We start from the raw sequence: 22,468 nt of genomic DNA, 5'->3' as shown, positions 1-22,468 counted from the left end.
TGCTGATTCTGTCAATAACCTCGTTTCCTACTTCTCAGAGGTTGCACTGTTTCATTCAGTGACCTCTTGCTCCACATACTTGAAAAAACAACATACCACTTCTTATGATTACTTGTCAATCTTCCATACATTATCTAACTTCTGGTTTTCTTTCTAAAAGAGAATTTTTATAATTAAAAGGTGAGTTGTGTGAAGAAAGAAATTGTGAGGAAAATAAAATCATATGCAGGATTATGAGATTATACATGGTTTGATAGCTATGTATTAATATAAGAATAAGCACATGCAGTATATGTGAAGGACTGCAGATATTTGATCATTTTTGCTTTCAGTGTGAGGTTTATGTGATATACTGACATTTGCTATTCCTATAAACCATTTGGAACAGTAAGTTAAGACAACAGAAGTTAAAGCCTTACAGAATTTTTTTTAACATTAGCATTTTAGATATAAATATATGTATTTTATACTACCCACCATACATTACTGCATTATTACTGCATTATTCTGATGTTATGCAGTTGTGCCAGATTTCTCTCAGCCAGCATTAAAATGGCAGAAAGGAAAAAGCAAAAATACAGCAGAAAGAAGGCAGCTATAGAAGGTGGTCATCTCTCAGTAGAACAAAATATACTTCTTTGGGGTGTAACAGTGAACTGAATTGACGCCAACAAGTTGAATTGTGTAAAACATAAGCTTTCAGATTTCAGGAAAAATCCATGAGACTCATCTCTGTTTCACACTTTGGGGGAACTGGGGAGCAGGGGTGGGCAGACCCAAGCCTTTCTATTTGCAATTCTGGCAAAGAAGAGTCAGGAAACAAACCTATTCTGCCAAGATCTTGTGTCCATACCAATCTGTGTTCTGTTAGGCTATTCTTTTGAACATTTCCAGATATGCTCTGCAGAGGCTAAAATACAAATTCACAAAAAATTAGTGGGATTCCCACAAATATACACAGGAATATAAAAATACAGATGAGCCAACCCCAACTTGTTCAATCCTTCTTCTAGTTAGTCTGTTCAATTCAATACAATGTATTTCTGTGAAGCAAAATCACTATTATGGTGAATAATTTCCTGATAGTGCAGGGATATTTAAATGGACTCATCTGTTCCAAATGGAGGCTTCACCATCTGTTCTGTCCTTTTATTACAAAGAGAGAGGGAATCTAACTCACTGCATCAGCATATAAAGTCCAGCATTGAAAAGATTTAGGTGTATGTGTGTGTTCTTGATGCACCTGGTATGTTTTCTCATACACCAAACACAAATCAGTGGGAAGACCTGTCTCTTTTAACCTAATAAATTCTCTGATCTAGTGCCTTTATTCTTTTCTCATGGCAGCAGAGATTGATGGTCAGTAGCTTGCATTTTATTAGGACAATTATGACCCTGTTGGTGTCCTGCAGAAGTTATTATCTTTATTGGGCAAACATTTTGTGATACCATTTATTTCTCTACAGAAAACGAGCCTCAACTCCTATTCATTTCCTTTGCTGGGTCTATATATATGAGTCATCATCAGGACAGAAATCTTGTAGGACCTGCCAGAGGACCTGTGCTGAGGACCTGTCAGAATGCTGAAGAGTTCTGTTCTTCCAAAGAAAAACACACAATCTTTTCTAACACCGTTTAGAGAAGACCGTAAACTCCAAAATGCATTTCGTTGTATCATTTTGCATTCTAAAAAAGATAAAATTTAGCTGTAGCTTAGGAAGGGAAGTACAAATTACCACACCTCATACTCTCTATACCAGGAGACTGACTGCATGCTCAATGCAGGTGTTAATTCATCAAATCAAACCATCCTACCTGTGTTGTAGCCCCTCCCAAGAGCTGGCCAGGGCCGATGGTTCTTCCAAAGGTTGCCCAAATACCAATCACTCTGGTTCTCCACTAAGCCAAGAACTTGCTGCCCTGGAGAATGAGCATATTGCAAAAAGATCAGTCAGTCAATGGAACACACACAGGAAATGTGCAAAGGGACAACCAGTGGAAAGAGAAGGCAGAAGTTGGGGTGCTGCCTTCCTTCCATGCCTTCAGAAGAAGCCAGCTTATGTAACAGACAAGCAAGCCTGGCACAGCAAATGCAGCACGCCTCATTTCTTCCCTTCTTCCCTGGCTAGTCTGAGTAATTAAACACTGTGGGAACCTTTGTCATGCTGATAGAAATATGTCACCCAGAAAAATCTGAATGCTGCTTGATTTTGGAATACAATGATGGAGAATCCTCCTAGTGAGAATTAAGTGTTGGTAAAATGATCATCTAATATGAAGATCAGTTCATACTCTGATGCAGATAACATAATTGAAGAACAAGGCTCAGTATAACTAATTATTCTCTTCCTATGCTCCCCCTACTAGTTTCATGGAGTTTTTTTCTCAGTCACAAAGGAAACCCCTTTTGCTCCGAAAAATACTGGATTTGAAGAGTTTACCTACATAAGAAAGTTGCACCATTTTAATTTAAGGAGTAATTTAAAAGTAATTTAGGTGTGCCTGTGCAGAATGCTGCATAGGAATTATTACTTCAGTTTTATTTCAATTTATCTTGCATTGATTAGCAGCTGGCTTCAGCTAGAGTAAAATGTATTTTAAATCAAATGTGTCTAGAAGGTTTGTGCTGCTTAAAAATCAGCCAAAAATGAATGTTTGTATAGATAAGGACTTAATTATGCATCCTAAAAAGTGGTATATAAAATGTAAATTAAGAGAAGTGATTGAAATGGTAACAGAGGATGGAGGGAAGGGGACAACTGCATTTGGATCTAGTCAGAGAAAGGAAAAGGAATGGTGCTTTGAAAGAGGGACATGCTCACTGAGTGCACTGAGACTGGTACTGGAAATTACTTTGCAACCTTTTGAGAAAGCAATTAAGCACCATGCTTTGAAGGCTCATTTTCAAATCCCAGCTATGCTCGTGATGCTCGTAAAATTGTGTGTATGGTCACAGCAGTGCACTGAAAGTCCGAAATGATCATTTTATGTTGCTTAGACAGAACCACAGCTATGTGTTACTAAAATTTCAGCATGGTCCAAGACAAGGTTGGGCTGAGGACAAGACATAAAACCAGATGTGATTAATTCAATTGTATAATTGGCTTGAAAGGTGATTGAAACACTCTCCTGTGGTATCTTTAATTCAGTGGAACATCAGTAACCCCAGTGTGTCTCGAATGCTGTTTCAAAGAATGTGAGCAGCAGTGATTGGCCAATGCATACAAAAAATTACCCAGAACACTAAGAAGGCATTCAAGGAATGAATGGAAATCAATCTAAAAATAACTTTGAAAGATTACCAAGTCCACTCCAGAATCCTCCTACTCTATCCTAATGACAACATGTCACTCCTCATCAGACATTATTTTCCAGTGATGTCTCTCCTATTCCACTACATATTTATTATACAGTATATATAATTTTTCACATTAAATGTCAAAGTTTTAAGAATATGCAAAATATGGGAGAGAGCAAAAGGATCATATCAATGACCCATTGGTGCTACTGAAAACTGGTGATACTAACAGAGTGCAATGCACAAGCAAATGAAGGAAATTACAAGCCAGAGGCAAACACATCCTAAGCAACTCTGTTCATACAGATAAACCATAGTATCTCTCAACCTGTGAGACACCTGGAACACACTGGAGAGCGTATCAGACATCACAAGCCATATACTGTGAGGAAATGTGAAAGAGATTTCAACTGGCTGCAAGGAGTCTAAGGCAAAAAGAGGCCGAAGGACACAATTTAAACCAACACTTACTGACTCCAAGCTGGAGGTCTACCTGTTTATAGCCACTCCCTTACAGCTGAAGTAGAGTTAATCAAGATAAGAAACACCGGCTAGTAATGGATGAGGAGAAAAAAAACCCAACCAACACAACAGAAAAGCCAAGTGCGGCTGGGCTGGAATGGGTTGGCACCACTGGTAGGAAGAGACTGTCCATAATCTAATAGCACATTTCACAACTCAGCAGTCCACAGATCCTTCTCAGGGTAGTACAGCTACCATCAAACTAGAATTCCATTTGCAAGAAGCAGGTACCAAACTTCTTTACCATGGAACATCAATCTGCTTTCATTATTTTAGCCTCATGGATTTCCCAACAATCTACAGGCTTTAGCCTTTAAACCAATGAATAAGAAAAATGAACAAACCTTAATGCTTGATAATGTTTTTGTTTCCCACATCCCAGTCCAAAATCTCAGTTCTAATAACTTACCCCTGAAATACTTATTTCGCAGTTATAATTTCTCATGCCAAAATAAACTAAAAAAGGTTCAGGAAATTATGTCTGCATGTATTTACTGTAGCTGTATAATTTACTTCTGCATTTTCCCTTGAGTTTTGAAGACATCAGAACAGATCTTGCTTTCTCCAGAATTCTCTGAGGTTTGATAGGGCACATGGATGAAGGCAGAAATGAACACCACGTAAGCTTTAGGGCTCAGACACATGGATCAGATAATGTGACTTACTGTGTATTAACTGAGCTGGAATAACTGCCTGTACACATCCTTTTAGCTTGTCACAAACACACCATAAAATGTATGAGCTGACACGCTTTGGTTTGCTTTTGCAATGGCCTGGGAATGTGCACACGTTCACATACTGTCCTGGGGTAGAGCATTATGCAACTTGTCAGGCTGTTGAAACTCTTGCTGGTGCATAACAGCCTATTAGGCAGATGTGATAGCTTGTCTCCCAAGCCACCTAGGAGAAAATTATGGAGATATGCTTTCCATCTTCTCCAAGTTATATTTCTATTTTCTCTAGGCTGGAATAGTGCTGCTGTCTCTGCCAAAGAAGAATATCTTTTTTATTTCCCTTTACATTGTTTCTGTGATCTTGACTTTAGGCAGAAGTAATCCAGAAAACAGAACTTCAGCTGCATAGCAAATATTAATGTTTCAAAAAAAGTTTTCATTCTGAATCAATATAGAAAAAAAAAAATCAGAAATATTTTCTGGAAGACATGCCCCGAAAATTTTGATCTGAAGACATCAAAGTAACATTTAAGAATGCACAACCATCCTCATGTTAAATAATATAAAACAATGTGACACATAATACAGATGCATAATATATACCCTACAGACCACATTATTCCACGTATCTCAAAGTTCAAACAAACAAACAAAAAAAATTTCCAAAGTTTTGTCCTTGTAATTGCAATCAACTAAAAATTCACTCACAAGCTTTCACTCAGAGCTTCAATCAGTTTTTGCTTTTTAATGAATCATTGTAAGATTATCTGTCCACTACCAGCTATTTAATTTAGTTATCTACTTTTCCAACTGCATCACAAAGTTACAGACGTGAGACACTGGCCAAAGGGGTGTGTGGTGTCAAGGGGCATGGGGAACAGCTCTCTGACCATGTACCAGCCTGTCCCTGGCCACGCTTTGTGCCTTCCCTGCAAGGTGCTCACAGTTCTGCAGGAACTATCACTAGGGTCACTTCACCTCTGATCACACCTCAGTCTGAATTCAGGTTTTCTGGGCAGCACAGCCCAGAGTTCCCTCCCAGCACCGCCTTTTGGAAAAGGCAAGCACAAAAGAGTTATGTGAGCTATTCTTCCAGCAGATGAGAACATGGTGCCTGCTCTTAATGGATTTGAACCTTTCAGCATTCTGAGCTGCTGGTTTCTTCTTCCTAAGAGTTATTATAATAAAATACCACAACTAACAGCAAAAGCTCTATCATTTTCTGTTCTGGTCCTGCAGTTATGATTAAGTGCACTCCTCTCACTCTCTGTTACTCCAGGCACAAGTTAGCTTATGAAAATTAAGCTATCTTTCTTACTTCTTCATACATCACCACTAACAGCCAGACAAGAGAAAACAAGGCTATGATTCTGGCATGACCACAGTGAAAAATTACTGGGCAGGCAGAATTACAGCTGGATTGCTGGGAATGAGGCTGTGTGCTGCCTGGCTGTGGGTTGAGACTTCTCCAGAAAGCAGCTGCAGCTACAGCATTCTACACAGAACAGTTGCCTGACAGCTCTCACACAGTAAGAGGCTTGGTAGTTGCTGGGAAGAGGTTTCCATGGAAAAAGACACTGCTGGACCTGACAACTCAGGGCCTTCAATTCTGCTTTTACTTCACAGATTTTTGGGGGCTAATGGAGGGGAAAGCATTATCCTGTAACTCAGATGCTGAAGGGGACTCCAGACCTTAACTCAGCTCCCAGCTGTGACACTGATTTCTTGGGTGACACTGAACAGCCTCTTGCTCAATTCTCCCTGAAAAAAACCCCCAACTTTACCCCTCTTCCATTTTGCCCACCTCATATATTGCAAATGTAAGTCCTCAGAGTTAGTAAGTGTGGGCTACTTTCTATTGAAAGGGTAAGAGCAGCAGCATGTGGACAGGCTGAAGCTCCATCCAGCACAGAGTTGTCTCCAGCAGCAGGGAGAAGCAACTGTGCAACATGGAGCACAACAGTGCAGCTGGATGGTGGCACATCTTAATAGGGGTCCTTTGGATACAGTGACTCACAGCACAGGACACATCTGAAAATGTGTCAGATTTTATTTACATTGGGTCTGTTATCTGCTGCTTTTGTCTGGTGCCACTCTTGGTACCTGTGAACAATATTTTCCTATTCTGCCCTGATTTTTTTCCCAGTTTTGAGGATTTTATCTTCTCTACAGTCTATGGTACACAGGACCTTAACCTCAGCTCTTGCCTTGATGTATTTTGCTATTACAAACAATAAAAATAGTAGTAAAAATATAGTTATTACAGGTACTTTCAACATCTTCTTTAGTGGAAGCTTTTCTTTTTTTTTTTTTTTTTTTTTTTTAACCTACAGTGGCTTTTACATGAGTCCACTGCAATTAAAGTAAGAGCACTGGACACACTGCAAACACTGTGTGAACTGCACTTTGTCAGGACATCAGACTGTTTCCAGAAAGGGGGAAATAAAAAGGCATATTAAAGGGGAAAAAAGGGCTAGGACACTGCTTTCTGATTGTCCATGGCCAAAGGGTGAGCTGGCATCACAAAAAAGTTTAGTTCTCCTGGTTGTTGGATTTGCAAGGTTTAGTTGTATTTGGTGTAAGCCTTCAAAGTTAAAATGAAGTGTGAAGTAGTTTTCAGCCTCTAAAAACATCGTAAGAAATTTCTACACTGGGGAGGCTATTAAAGGAGAACAGAGCAGAACTCTGTCTTGCTACTTCTAGCTACTCAGCCATTGTTTAGATAATTAGGAATTTAATACAGACATGAATGCTGGAGCTACAGCCAAACACTGCCAGAGCAATGCATGTCTTCGGCGTAAGCTGAAAGGGAGGAGAAGGACTCAACAAGAATTTAAGATTCAAGCTTGGCAGGATTCAGAACTGCAGCATTCTGTTCCCAAAATGGGACACAAAATAGAGAATAAAAAACTGACAGAAGGGAAGAGGAGAAAATGTACATTTTCTGGATGCTGGAAATATTCTAAATTGGCCAGTACCAAGCCTGATGAACACTGTCAGGACTAGCTGAATCTATACTGGTGCAATGAAGCAGAGTTATTTTCTGCATGATTCAGAGTTAAATCTTTGATTAATGTCCTTTGCCTCTTTTCTGTTTCTCCTGATTTCTTTTTCTTTAGCCTTTAAACTCCTGCCTAAGACACCTTTTCTTTCTGAAATGTGTGAGGCCACATCCTTAGCTGGTATAAATCAGGATGATTTCAATGAAATTACTGTACTTAAGCTTACTGATACCAGCTGAATGTGTTGCACTTCATATGAAGTCTTGTGCCTGAGTGACTGACCCTTTCTTGATGGCCTTCCTGCCCCTGACCATATATTGGTTCATACAAAATATGTGGCTTCTAAAATCTTTCACTTCTCCTGCCGCATCTCTCATCCACCTCTTCAGATCACTGTCAAGTTCAAGTTCTTCATCCTCAATACTGCTGCCCTTTGCAATTCTTGCACTGTATATACAAATGCATGTTTTTCCTGCTCCCACGCTCATTCCTCTCTTCTACTGCCATGTCCTCTCTCATTCCTAAAAGCAACTCCATCTTCTCATGCAACAAATTCCCTGACTTACCTCTGAATATTTATTTCAAGCACAAAATTCCTCAGGACTTAATTAATTTTTTTTAGAAATTTTACCATGAATCCAATGTAAAATACACACATGAAACTTTGTGTGTACTTTATAACACAAGTGTGCCAGACCCTAAAAATACAGTGTGACACTGTCCCATACACCTGTATGGTACAGGATACACAGTGTTCAACAGAATTGAATACTTTGAGCTCTACTGTGCATTTATTTCACAGGTGTGCAAACACATAACTGATATATGCATTATATTTGTATGCACACATTCACACTCACATGCATATGCATATATATACATGCATAAATACGTACAGGTATATACATGCATAAATATGGACAGGTATATGTGTGCAAGTATATAGTCTGCCATGAAGAACTTCTATATTACATCTGGAAATGTGAAGTTTCAGGGAAATAAGCCTCCTGTAAAAGTTAAACTTTTTTGCTTTATATCTCATTTGCATTAAGTACATTGCTGTTTCCCAGCGGCCATTACTCCTTCTTCGTGGACAAAATACTCATGGAGAGAAACTGCACAGACAGGTATTGAGGCACAGGTTGGATGAGAAGGAGGCCAAAGATTAGCTCACTGAAGGTACAGCAGGATTGGCTCAGAAGAGGAAGAGGATGGCTCCACAGGAACATCATGTGCACGGTACACAGGTGCCAAGAGGAGAGGATACAAGCAGTGAATACCTGATAAGAATGGATGGTAGACAAATGAAGCAGAGGTGGATACAATATATCAAGGGCAGAGAAAGTCAAGAGCCAGGTTGACTGGATGGAAGAGAAAAGAGCAAGTGAAAGGAATAAAGGCAAACTCTGGCAAACTTTAACAAGGATATAAAGCAATGGTATCAGTGGACTTCTGGGATGTACTCAGAGATGGTGCTGTGACAAGGACAAAAGAAGTTAAAGCAACTCAGACTCTTTTCTTTTCTCAGAGAAGAAAAATAACTTGACAAGTCTAGAGAGAGAGAAACATGACAAATGTTTTGAATGTGGTAGGAGGGAGGATTCAAAAGGCATATATAAAAGGTGATCGAGAGGATGCAGTATACAGAACTGAATTGAGAAAGGCTGGGGTGAAAACCTACATCTGATTCATCTTCATAAGGAAAGATGAAAGAACGAAATCAATCAAGAGAAGAAAATATATTGGGTTTCCATTCATCTTCTAGTGTCCTCCAAGGAGCTTGTTAGAAAAATTAAGAGGACAGTGAGAAGTCCAGCAAAGCCAGTAAATCTATCATTAATATTTGCAGCACTTTCATCTGCAGAATTTCAGGGAAATGGATTCTCAGCAGCTGAGCACAAGGGGGTAAGCACAGAAAAAACTTTTCATTTTGCAACAAAACTTTTTGCAGTTTTCTGTGGTCCCTTCCAAACTGGACCCGTTCTGTGATATGCCTCACTCATTGCCATGAAATGTGCTCTGGCACGGAGTCTGGAGAAGAATGAAATAGTTGTGCAACTGTGAGCTTGAGCAGAAGAAAGACCCATACCAGCTACATGGGCTGCTGAGCCAGTCCTTCCTCACCTTAGTTTTTTTGTCACTGTTTGTAGTACAAATAGTCCCAGCAATAGAACTGACATCTAATTAACAGCAATAGGAGACTTCACACGAACCTTTTCCAGCTGAGAAATATTCTTTACTAACCAGGCTGCAGGTCAGCAAGAGGTACTCACTGCTCTGACTACACACCTTTCTTTTCTATGCATACCGATGGCTTTTCCCTTATCATGGCCTCCTTTTAAATTTTTGGTTTTTTCAGTTTAGAAAAAAACGCACTCTTGTAAAATTGAAAACTTCTTTCTTTGAAAGCAGTAAAACATCCTTGTGAACAAAGTCAATTCAAATCCAGCCCTTCTAATATTCAGGCATTGATTTGAGAGAAAGGGTCCAGAGTTTCAGGAATATACAACGTATTAAAACCATTGCTTGAATTTGGGCTATGAAGGAAAAAGTGACCACTCAACAATTTTTTTTTGCTGCCAAAGACAATGCAATAAAACTATGAAGAGCAGGAGAGTAACTATCTATGCACTATGACTCTGCCTGTTTTAAGTGCATCAATTTTACAAAGAGGATTAGGTCCTGATATGCACATTTTTGCTGGCACAAAGACCATCTGTGAAACGTGTCTCAGTCGTGGGGAGCCAAGCAGCAGGGCACAGTGTGTGATCAGTAAGGCTCTGACCCAATGCCTTTCCGTAGTACCACTTCATTAAGGAGAACTTAGAGTGGGAGAAACTGAGGCTCACGGTGATGAAATGACACTTCCAAGGTCACTGGAGAGGTGAGTGATGATCTAGGAACAGGCATCAGGACATTGAGACCCAGAGCACCAATTTTAGACACCGAGAGACTGTCCCTAATGATAGCCTAGTGCCTAAACTGTCACTGTCAGTAATCACTCAGAAATTCCCACTCAGCTCACCTTCGAGCAGCTGCCAGCTCACTCGGTCCATTGACGGCTGCATTTTTCCTTGCCACATCTCTGAATGCTCTGTGCTGCCCTGACATAGATTTACTTTGGCTACATCCCTTGGGATTCCAGGCATGTCTCATCACTTTCCTACTGACATTCAGGCAGCTGCATTTTTCAGTAGTGATGTTAACAGAATGATCTTAACTCATATTTGCACCAGGTAACAGAGGTTAGAAGTTGTCTGTCCCTCATTTTCACCACATCACTCCATCAGTACACTTCATCAGGTTTTGGTGATTGTTGTCTGAGGTTGTTGGAATAGCAAACTTCTATGTTAGCAAGGAATTAGAGAAAGAGTAAGACCTTCCTAATATTCTAAAGACAGATCAAGGAAACTGTGCAGAGCTTCTTACTTCATATCTTTGTCTTAACAGCAAGTATTAACCCCACTTTCTTTTTATTTAAAAGGAACAAATCTTTTAAATTGATTAACACACCAAGAATGTTTGTAAGCAAGAAATCAGTGTATGAGAATCAGAGAAATCCCAGAATGCAGAAGCAGAGGCAGAACCCCTCCCTGCCCAAGATGAACAAAATGAAAAGGGTTGGTTTTCTAGTGACAATAAAAAAATTAAAACAAATCAGAAAAAAAACTTACGAAAAAGGGCTGCAGTCATCCACTTAATGTGAAAAAGGTTGCCAAGTTATAGTATGTGGTGTTGAAATCCAACTATGTTGACATTATTTTTCCCCTCTGTTGGGTTTAGTTCTGTTAAAAAAACCAACAAGCTTTGCATTTCCCTTTGGCTATGTGGCTTTATCAGCCTCTGCAAATTCTTCTAGATGAAAATTAAGGAGCTGTCTCTTCAGTAGACACAGGCAGCAGTAAGATGATGCTACCTGCCTAGCACTTCTTGCCAATGCTATTAAGGGCACTTACTACACTGACAGTTGGTTTGTGTAAACAGATCACTTTATCCTTTTAATTATGGGCTTCCAGACAGGTTAGAGCTCACAAACACTACTGCTAACAATTATTTATGCATCAGGAGTATCAGACAGTAAGATGACACAGCAAATATTTATTCACACCTAATGATTAAGCACAATTAAACCTGGATCAGGAAATAGGACAGAGCTCTGATATGAAACAACAACTTGCTGTTTTGCATCTTGAGCCTGAAGAGTAAAAGATGCTTCTGCCTGATGCTACAAAACAGTGGCTGTATCAGACATCTCATGCTGTACTGATGAACTCAAGAGTCTTGGGATCTGTTCCTCATTCTTATGTTGACTGGCTGTGCATTCAGAGACAGGTGACTGTGCAGCCTCCCTAAACAGGGCATGATTCTGCACTGAGGCCATAGAGAAGAAGGAAAGAACAACTTGGTAAACAGAATCGAAGTGCTGCAAGTTATTTTCTCAGCAAGAGATGGAGCACTGCAAATACCTAATAAATGTGCAGAGAATTGGTGTCAAATTTGGAAACCATCCTTTCCCTATATTCTTCTCTGCCTTTCAACCTGTACTCTGGAGACATCTGGATTGAAGGGGTGAAGTGGTTGAGATGTTCTCTTGCTGGAAATACATCTACTTGTAAACTCAACTTGAAATCATACATTACATTGGCTCAGTTTTGCCAGCATGTCCAGTACTACAGAGTCATGATGGGCACAAAGGTAAAATTATGTAGCCATCTTGAGCTCACGTTGAGCTCAGTACCTTCAGCTCCAAGAATAAATTGTATGGGATGCCTTGTGCACTGCTAGCAAGCATTAGTTACTTCTCTTCCTTAGTTTACAGTTGTTTCCTACATATGTGTTGCTAGTATGACAATGAAACAGTTAATATTCCTGATGCAGAATCCAGTACGGCTTGGAAAAAACAATAAACCCCCCATTCTTCAGTCTTTTGCATATCACTCTTTGTGGATAGCACCAGTGGTTCTCAGATGTTCAACACACGTCCATCTCAGCACTGACATTTCACTTTTGTCCCTGTTTATTAGCTTAGTAATGAGTGACTCCAGCTGTTCTGAAGAATCCTGAAGCAAAGAGGAAGAAGGCTTCTCAACAAAGTGAAGGGACAGGTGTTATGAAAATCAGCTTAAGTTCCCTCTCCCTCTCCATTGTTTAATTGTTTAATAAGTGTAGGTCTGGCTTTAGTTAAGACAAACAGATGAAAAATCTGAGGCAAACAATACACAGGAAACACAGGAAATTATCACAGCCCTGAGTCAGAGAGTCTTTAAAGTGTTGCAATAGAGCTGTAGTCCAAATGCAAAGAGGTGAAAGATTAGCAGAAGGCACCAGCTTCATTAAGTAGATCTGTTGGTAATAACAGGAAGAAAGGGCAAGACTTGTCCACTGAAACACAAGTCCCATAATGTATTCTGCACATCATATCATTCAAGCCTCTTATATTTCATTCATTGATTTTACTGTCAAATGAAAAGGCATTTGTTCCAAGTGGCATTTAGTGATACAGATGGGGAGAGATCCAGAGTTCATTACTAGGAGTTTGCTCACTGGATAAAGTTGACATTATATGATAAAAGGAAGGCAAAAGTCTACTGGTCTTAATGTTTAGAAGGGTCTTTTTGGTTCTCCTCCTGGAAGCTGAAGCGCTTTGCATGTGGTCAGGCTGCAGACTGCCTCACGTGTCATCTGCATCTATGAAAAAGCATCACTCCAACTTCTCACACAGGCCCTCCCTCCCTGTTCCGGCTGTATGCTCCTTCCCCGACATTAGCACCCCACAAACCCTACAGACTCCTCCCCTGTAATGAGGTCAACTTGTCTGGACCTTCTAAAAGGTTATGTGTGGGAGAGGCAAGATGTAAAATGGATTTAGGCTGAAAACAGCTAGCATTTGCTGGGCTTCAGCATAACAACAGCATCTGTAGGCAGGCACAGCAGCAGAATTTAAAATGCCTGAGTGGTTAAAAATAAGGTGCCTATCAGCAGCTTGGAAAAACTTTTGTGAACATCTTAATTAATTATGTATAGGAACTCCACCTAGATTTAAATTTAAACAATAGTATCCCTTTATTAATCTGAGCCTAATTTTACTGTTTTTTTTAAAAATGAATTTTATAGCAAGGTTTAACACTCAAGCTTTCATTCAAAAATGCTAAAGAATTAAAATGATCATCTCAAATATTGAAAAACCCTCGTATTTCCACAGTAAAATGAGAGAGAGGCATGAAAAAATTTAGAATTCTGAGGACATCATGAAGCAGGAAGCCAAGTGTGCAATTGCTGCAGGAAAGCATGCAAAGGGTAGGAAGTTCTGGTACCAGCTAATCCCCTTAATCCCTACTAATGCATAAAGTGTAAGCAACATCCGCATTATGAAGTAGTAAAATGCTGTTATGAATTTTGAATCTATCTTGCATCTCAATATTTTTTTTTAATCAAAAGGGTAAAAACATCAAGCCGAATATCAGTAAATTTCTATTTACTTATTTCCCTCTTCACTTGTCTAAGAATGAGATGGAAAACAAAATTAAAACTGAAATCTCTAAAATGGACCTGGCTAACTCACTCCCTCATAAGCACAGATGTCAGATGGCACACTGTACCTGCTCCTAAAAAATGGAATAAATGCCTGAGATAAGCATGAGAAAATTATTCACAGACTATTTGCATCATAAGCCTCTTCTGTGTTAAAGAAGAAATAAATTATAAAACAAAGGGCTTCCCTCTCTGTCTTTCCTGGGTAGGAAAAAAAGAAGTCCCTCACTCACCAGATAATCACATGTCAGACCAGACCCTTTACTGGCTCATAGTTCCATGTAGTGGGAACTGATGCCACCTTTTGTCAGTCATGCTGCATAGACATTAAGCACCATATAAATACAAATTGTAATAGAAATATTTAACAGATTTAATACCTTAGAAAATTTAACATATTTAATGCCACAGAAAATTAATTTAACATATTTAATACCTTAGAAAATTAAAAATGGATTGCTTTTGAAGTACTAAAAACAACAATAAGTTAATATATGCGTTTGAAGATAAGAAAGGCATTAAGTAAAAAAAAAAAGAATGATAGAGTTATATGGAAGACAATTTTGGCTGTATATTGGGAAGATCATTAAGACCCAGTTGAATGTTGTGATGAAATCTTTACTTCCATTGGATTTAACACTGTGAGAATTAATTCGGACCTCAGTCACATAAATGCTGTGGAAGCAAGCACACTGATTTGGGAAATTACCACCCCACGGCAGGAGATACTCTCCAGTTCATCTTGGTGTCCAGCTATACAGGTTATAGCCCTCTACAATGGCTGTATGGAGAGTGAGAGGGACAGTAAGTCCCCATAAAGCCTGTTAATATAGCTCATGGAAAAGTACTGAAGAGAAGATAGCAATAATTTCATAAATCACTCCAAACAAGACTGTCAGGACATCAGTTTATAGCTCCAAAAGCATCCAGTAAATGGGACATTTACAGATAATCTGTTCTAATCTCTAAAAAAGGTAAATCCTTTGGTAGCAGCGAGGGCAGATTTGTGCAAGGCTCCCTTCAGTATCTCACTTTAGCTTCCACCTCTGCCCTTTCAGAAGGCAGAACTGATCTTCCTTCTCCATGATTCTTTCCTGGAGGTGCACAAATATTGTACTCGCTTATAAAACCCAATTGTGTAGTCCCAGACAGACCTGCCTAGGATTTACTCTTCACAAAGAAAAGATAATATAGATGGTTCTGAATAACCCTTCCAGGATCATCTGTGCCCAGATTGTTTTTTTCAAATGTATCCTAAATAACTCATATTTTCATCCATCCAATTTTGGTCACCTTCTATTACAGCGTCGTAAGTGACCCCCTGAGTAATTTCCTAACTTCTCACTTCATTAGCACTACTTTTAGCTTGGTGCTACACTTGCTTCCTATCACCTCCTAAGAGTTTTCAGAAATAAACTTGTTCTTGACATGATTGTTTTCTGTCTAATCTGTAAGATTTTCTCTCTGTGTTCAATGCTGTTAGATATTAATGGTAAATTTTACTTTGCAAACTGGAATAAGAAATGTAAGGATCATTTTCAGTGGTACTTAACTACTCAAAGTAACAAAAAAGAGCAGAACACAACACCTCTTCTATAACATGTGAAATGCTAGTTTCTGTCCTTCTGGAGTAAGACGTGACCTTCTGATTGAATTTAAAGCTCTTATTCTGTCACTTAGCTCATTAACTGCATGAGGAAACAAACTCCAAGGCATAGATCACATTCTGGGACAACGTTTCATTTTTTAGCACCCCATGAAGAGCAACTCAGCTCCTGTCTTTCCCTGAAAGGAAAATAAATAATTTGCCATTTAAGCTGACAAGGTCAATGCTGCAAGGAAGTGAATTGTGTGAGTATGTCTACACTAAAAGAAATAAGTATTTATGTGAGATGTGACTTAAGATACAAAGGCATTAAAGAGAGATTATTATCTGCTTTGGAAGTGGAGAAAAGACCTATATATCATTACCAGATTCTGATCAGCTCTAGAAACTGAAAAGTACTAATGTTATTTCATTTCACGACAGATGGGAAGGTTCACCCCTCAGAAAGTTTGAATTAGGGCTGAATCAAGAGGAATCATAAATTAACTAATTTGAAGGATTTTTTCCCTCCTCTTTTCCTCCAAGTCCTCTAAACTAATTTTATAGCTAATGCAAGGACAGATCTGAGAGAGTAATTATCGAGCAGGTATGACAGGATTAAGTAAACTCTCTATGACAAGACAATGCTGAACTTCTCTCACTGAACCACTACACAAATTATTTGTGGCCAGAATGAAAGTATTTAATTAAATCATCTTTGTGTAGATGAAACATGAAAATCATTTTCTAAATTGCTGCCAGAGAGAAAAACACTTCTTTTCATTTGCTTCCTACAATCCATTGCGTCTGTAGTTCAAAAACCAAAAATGATCAAAACAGCAGTGACTCACTGGCAAGAGCATTAGGATAAATTGAACTACCTTGAAAGCTATCTCCTTGCATACTTTTCTCCTCCAGCCAGGATGACTGTAACATTAGGCAAATGCATGACTGGGAAAAGGACAGCTTCCCAAGCAGAAGAGTAGTGTCCCTCCATGATATGAGAGGTTTACACACAGGAGTTCTTCTTAAAGTAAAGCTGACAGTCACTTCAATGAGCTCTTCCTCAACGTTAGCATTCTGCTAGAGGACTCTGAGGGAGAAAAGGGATTGTCATGGTTTTGTTTTGCAGAAACAACAATGGAAAATAAGGAAACCTTGCTACTCGTGAAAAGAATAAGTGCGTGTAGAACAAAGGATGTTTTTGACCCCTGAGACCAACAAGGGAAAAAACCCATCAAATTTAAGACATAGCTCTTCTTCCTGAGATTTATTTTCTACAGTACCAGAAGGGAGAACCAACTGCTCAGAACGGGGCTGCTCAGTTAAGGTCAGTAGGTCCAAAATACTCTCTGCCTCTCACTGCCCCCATCAGCAGCTATGAGACACAGCAAACCCAGGAGAGGAGAACTGGGAGACAAGGACCTAGAGTTTTTATGGACTGCACTGAAGGACATGTGAAGTCATGGCTGAGCTGGCAGAGAAATTTAAATGCTTCCATGAAAATGTTTTTTAAAGTCACATTTAGAAAACTGTTTTGAGTAATGAATATCTGAACTTGCTTTGACTTCATTTGGCTGCAGAATTGAATAGAATAACCTACCAGTGGATAAAATGCAAGGAGGATTTGGACTTAATTCTCTAGCCACTCTCAACTAGGATAGAATGACTTCAAGCTACTTCTTTCTATTTGGACTGGAAGAGAGCCCAGTGGGGAAGAACAGTGCTGGTTATTAATTCAAATCCTTACTATCTCCCTTCAGAAGAGAAAGATGTTGTCATTTTTCAATACTACTACTTATTGCTGCAAATCAATCTTTTTTTTTTTTTTTCCTTTTAATTGCAAACCGTAACAAAAACCAAAACACAAACAAACCCAACAACAACAACAAAATCATTTCTACAAAACCATTACAGATGCATCAAAGAATAAAGTACTGTGAATTGATTTTTAGGTCTAGGAAATCTTGCCAGAATCTCTTCAGATGACAACTAAGATAAAAAAATCTACCTCCATCTAAACTTATTCCCTCTGCTGCATGGATGGTAAAATAAATGATTTTCCAAAGGAAAAAAAGAGGAAAAGTTATGTAAAAAAATGTATTTTTTTATTATGATTTCAACTCTATTCTTTGAGAAACAGCCTATGGATTCTTTGCTCTCAAAACCAGCAAAAACAATTAATAAATATTCTATGTGAATAGTCATTAAATGAACAATCTTTTTGAATATATATGCACTAAAACCCAACACCTAACATTCAGTAATTTCAGTCAGTTTTTGCTCACACAACTATAAACATGCACATGTACATATGCAGCAGAAAGTAGATCAACCCTGCTGAACAATGTTAACAAAAAAGGAGTGTCTTATAATAATTCTAATAATTTCTGGATATACTCTATTAGTAAGTCACTGTGAATGAGAGAGAAACTAACACAATAAATATGACTGTAACAATAACATGTAGCAGGGAGGGGAAATATGGAAACAAGCATATGAAACTGCCAACAGAAATGAATTATACCTAAGAAATACAGTGTGGAGGTCTCTAGTAAGCTCCAAGGAGTATGATACTGCACATATTAAGATGTTTCCTCAGTATAATCCAAAAGTGATTTCAATACTTACAGCAGTTTTTATGAAAAGTTTTGACATATTTCTTCTGGACCACTTAACAATCATGAGATACTGCCTAATTTCCTTTCTCATCATTACTTATCGTCAATAAATGCATGTGTGTTAAATTTTATTTTTCTTCTTCGTAATAGTCTTGGTCTACCTGCTTGACATATTAACTGATTCTAAAATCACATATTTGTGACATCAAATTATTTCCATAGTGACAGACTGAGACATATTCCTGAGTAAGAGTGGTAAGTGGGTTATATTTGATGGGAAAGGGGAGAAAAATTCCAACCCTCCTTTATATGTCTGCTTTGATTAGGGTAATCAGTAACTACAGGAAGACACGACAGTGGTACAGTTAATTTGCTGGGCAGCTGATAACCACAGAGGCTTGTGAGGAAGTTTTTAAGGTTATTGTGGGCAATGGAGACACTAAGAATATGTCAATCACTTTTTGAAGATTGACTAATTTGAATCATAACTTCAGACTTAGTTCCATATAAAACTTCACTCTCTGATTTTTAAATTTTTTTATTGGACTGTTCTGAAAAATATGCCACATTAAAACCATGTTGCAGTAGCTTTGAACATTAAGTTCAATCTGGACTTGACACTAGAAAAATCTCTGGTCAATGTCCCTTTGCACAAGGAATTTGCTCTCTTCTCAGATTTATTTCCATTTATCAGCTTCAATTTGTACTGTAGACCATACTTGAGCAATGGAACTGTACCTTATGTCTCTGGGTCTGCATTAAAATTTGATGTGCTCTGTTACATGGGCATGTGTGTCCTTGGATGATATCTGTCAAGGGTGCTGCAGTGAACACCAGTACTGTCCAGTCCTCTAAACTTGCCAGCACTTCTGGCTTCGAAGGGCAATTGAATAAAATATACTTAACAGGGTGGTCTTATATGTCAGCAATAGCACCTGCTGTGAGTCCTGATAAAGTGATTCAGTGGTGGGACCATGTGTGACAGGGAATGAAGACCCTTTATTTACACTAATTGACTTCAAGGAGTAAATATTGAGACACAACAAGCAGGTATGACTCCTTTTATCCCAAATGGAGCCATTCCAACTCGTAGAATTTGGCCCGGTAAATTTATACCACAGAAAAATGAAGTTTTTTCACGTACTGTAGTGGTGTGGTTTTTTTTTTTATCAGGTTTATGTATGTATTTGTTCCTTGCTTTTATACTGTTTTTTATAAGTTGTAATGGTTTATTCCACATACCCCATGTTAACCCCTTCATGGTTTTCCCCTGTTATAGTTACATATCAGTCAGAAGTTATATAACTCCTGGGCCCAGTCCATCACTTCAAGACCTCGCCCTGATGTCTAGAAAGTTCTAGTGAGGGCGTTGAGTGATTGGACAGGATCTCTGATTTTCCCTCCCCTGACTGTCATTTATACAGGGTCACCCCCTCCATAGCCCTGACTGGCTCCACACTGTACCCTTCCCCCTTTCTCCACGCCCACACTTCAGGTGTTACACAAGGAAAATCTGCGCTCTCGTGGGCACAGACTTTCTGCTGGACAGGTGGTCCCACGTGGACCTCAAATAAACTCCACCAGAAGGTCCCTATGAGAGTCCATCCTTTACTCCTCATCACTGCTCATGCTTCTTCAGGGCAAAGACCCAGAGGACTGGGGAAGTATCTCAGGATACCTCACTGTCAGAGCTGGCCAGGTAACGTGGGACAGAAGTCTCAAGACACATGGGACCATGGCAATATATTTTCTGGGTTTTATGCATTTTCTCATAAAAACACCGGCTGTTGGCTTTGCTGCTGATTAGCAACCTCCCACTTTCCCGTTCTGGCCAAGTTGGTGAGGAAAGCTGTCAGACCAAGAACAGAATTGCTGGCCAAGGCACCCTCTGGCCAAGGCACGTTCCATGGAGCACATGCTGTGTAGGACAGGCTTTGCATTTGGGAAACTGGGCTTCATGAATTCTAATCCAGAATGGCCCAAGTTTAGTTCCTTAGAAGAGTATGCTAAATTAAAACTAACAACTTTCCCAAGTGGAAAGGAATCCAACCACTCTTTTTGAAATGCTACCAGAATGGCATAGCAGCATGTGTATATTGTTGCTGGATCACTGTGAAAGTACACCTAATTTGATGTTTTCATGGGGAGAAACTCTGCAAGTAGAAAGTACCAGAATCACACGTGGCCCTAGATGTTAAACTTGACAGAAAATGGTAGTACTTGCCCTCTAAAGTGTCTGACAGGTATCATTCATGTGTATTGAAAATAGCACCTCAAAGCCACAATGAAACCAGACAGCTACAACTTCCCATATTCACAGTAAATCCTCAGCAACTATTCCACAGAGGCTAAACATGAGCTAAATCAGAGGCAACTATGAATTCCCAGTGTAAAACGGGCTCAGTGAGGAAAATATTTTTTCCTGTGAGCTAGGGTCTCTACACACACACATACACCCCTGTAATGACTGGGCAGACAGAATGAGATGGGGAAAGGAACCCACAAACAGAGCCCAGGACTGCAGAGGCAGTAAAATGCCTGCTTATGTCTGCAGCAGAGCTGGGAAACAGAGCTCGAGCTCAGATCCCTGCTGTTTTACTTGGTGGAACTGCTCTTCTCCTTCTCAATCTCTCTATGGATTTTTATCAACTTATTTCATGAGCAACAAAGTTTGCCAATACACTGTGACAATGTTAATTGTATAAATCATGATCCATTTTTCCTGTTTCAACAGAAGAGTCTAAATAGTTGCTAAGACTGCAAATTAGTTCATCTCTGCCTAAAGTATTAACTTTTTAGATCTCTTGCAAATCAGTGAATTTGAAAGATATGCAATGCTTTCCCAGAGGGAGTAAAGTCACTCCCCAGCAAAGCTGCTTTCAACTCCAAGTTCTACTAACAAAATGGCAAAGAAAAAGCTTTCTGCACCAACTCATTCATGTCAGACATGACTTTGGGAAGTGTTTTGCAACGTGTCAGAACACAAAGAATACAGAATTCAGTAATTAGCAAGCACGGAGAGATTATATTGATGTTTTCTACATACTGGTTGGTAGACAGAGGAGGGACAGCAAACAGGAACACTGAAACCACAGCAGGCTGGACAGTCAGGTTGATGAGAGTAGTTAAGAAGATTAATGTATACGCTAAACTGAACTCCCCTCATTGGTCAGTGCTCAATAATTTAAAAGACAATGCCACAGCCTTCATTTCAAGGTGACAGAAAATTCAGATGATGAAAAGACACAGCTGAAAACTTTCTTTTAATTAAAAAGCAAACAGGCTGAAGCTCTCGTGTGCCTAAAAGGAAGTAATACCATTTTGGAAACAGAGGGGAGAGATTATTATTTAGATAGTTCATTTTATGAAATAAAAGAATTCAAAGAGAACCAGTAACAACTTTTCCACCCTAGGATCCTTAGTAACATAAGATGATTACTCACCGACTTAATGAGAAAAAGTTTGAGGTTAAAGAGGAAGCAATTAAACGGACAGATTTGTTGCTACCAAGAACACATATCCACAAAATGCAGAGCTAGGATGCATTAAATGACCAGAATAATTCATGAATGTGAGTGAAGACGATGAAGAAATGGATGACAAAATTCACATTTTCTATGCCATAATACAATAGGCAGACCAGTGACAAGCAAACTGACAGGTCCATGTTCATATGGACAGAGAGGTGACATATTCCTAGTATTTACAAAAAATTGATCAAAATTATTATACTAACAGTTTATGACATATCTGAGCTCAGAAATTCAAGCAAAAGAGGCCAAAACTAGTTTTCTACAGAAGCTGGATGTTTCCAGTTAGCTTCCCTTTCTTGCTGCAAACACTTTTAACCTGCTGAAGTTTAGTTACAAAACTATTTTAGTGTTAAGAATTTATGAGTTGTGGGCAGGAGCTCTTTTTCCTAGGGATCATTGAGCTCTGTAGCCTCAGGCATGCAACATCTGCCATAGCATGTGCCAGTGGGGAGCAGCAGCAGTTCGTCATGGTCAACTGTGACATTTTGCTGACTGCTCCATCTTTTTCCCAGTGCTAAACTCAATGATCTTAAACTTCAGTCTACATTTCAGCATCAAACGCCTAAGAGGAAGTTAGTACTTCACATATTCCCTGCACTTGGAAAGACCACATTTGGCAGGTACTGTTCAATGAGGGGTATAAAAGAGGATGCTGGTGGAAAGCAACACTTGGCCCTGAATCTATCAGCCAGGACAGGCTCT

General features: G+C 39.1%; 1 protein-coding gene across 1 annotated transcript in view; it reads right to left on the bottom strand.

The window, feature by feature from the left end:
• Positions 1–22,468, bottom strand: part of LARGE1 (LARGE xylosyl- and glucuronyltransferase 1) — a 277,165-nt gene that overhangs the window by 65,480 nt on the left and 189,217 nt on the right. Inside the window, exon 7 of the mRNA XM_066319909.1 lies at positions 1,816–1,920. Coding sequence (XP_066176006.1) covers positions 1,816–1,920 — 105 coding nt within the window. The remainder of the gene's footprint in view (positions 1–1,815; positions 1,921–22,468) is intronic.

The sequence above is a fragment of the Sylvia atricapilla genome, chromosome 5 (assembly GCF_009819655.1).
Source record: "Sylvia atricapilla isolate bSylAtr1 chromosome 5, bSylAtr1.pri, whole genome shotgun sequence".
Lineage (NCBI taxonomy): Eukaryota > Metazoa > Chordata > Aves > Passeriformes > Sylviidae > Sylvia > Sylvia atricapilla.
Note: the sequence above shows the minus strand (reverse complement) of the source record. Positions and strands in the feature narration are given on the sequence as shown.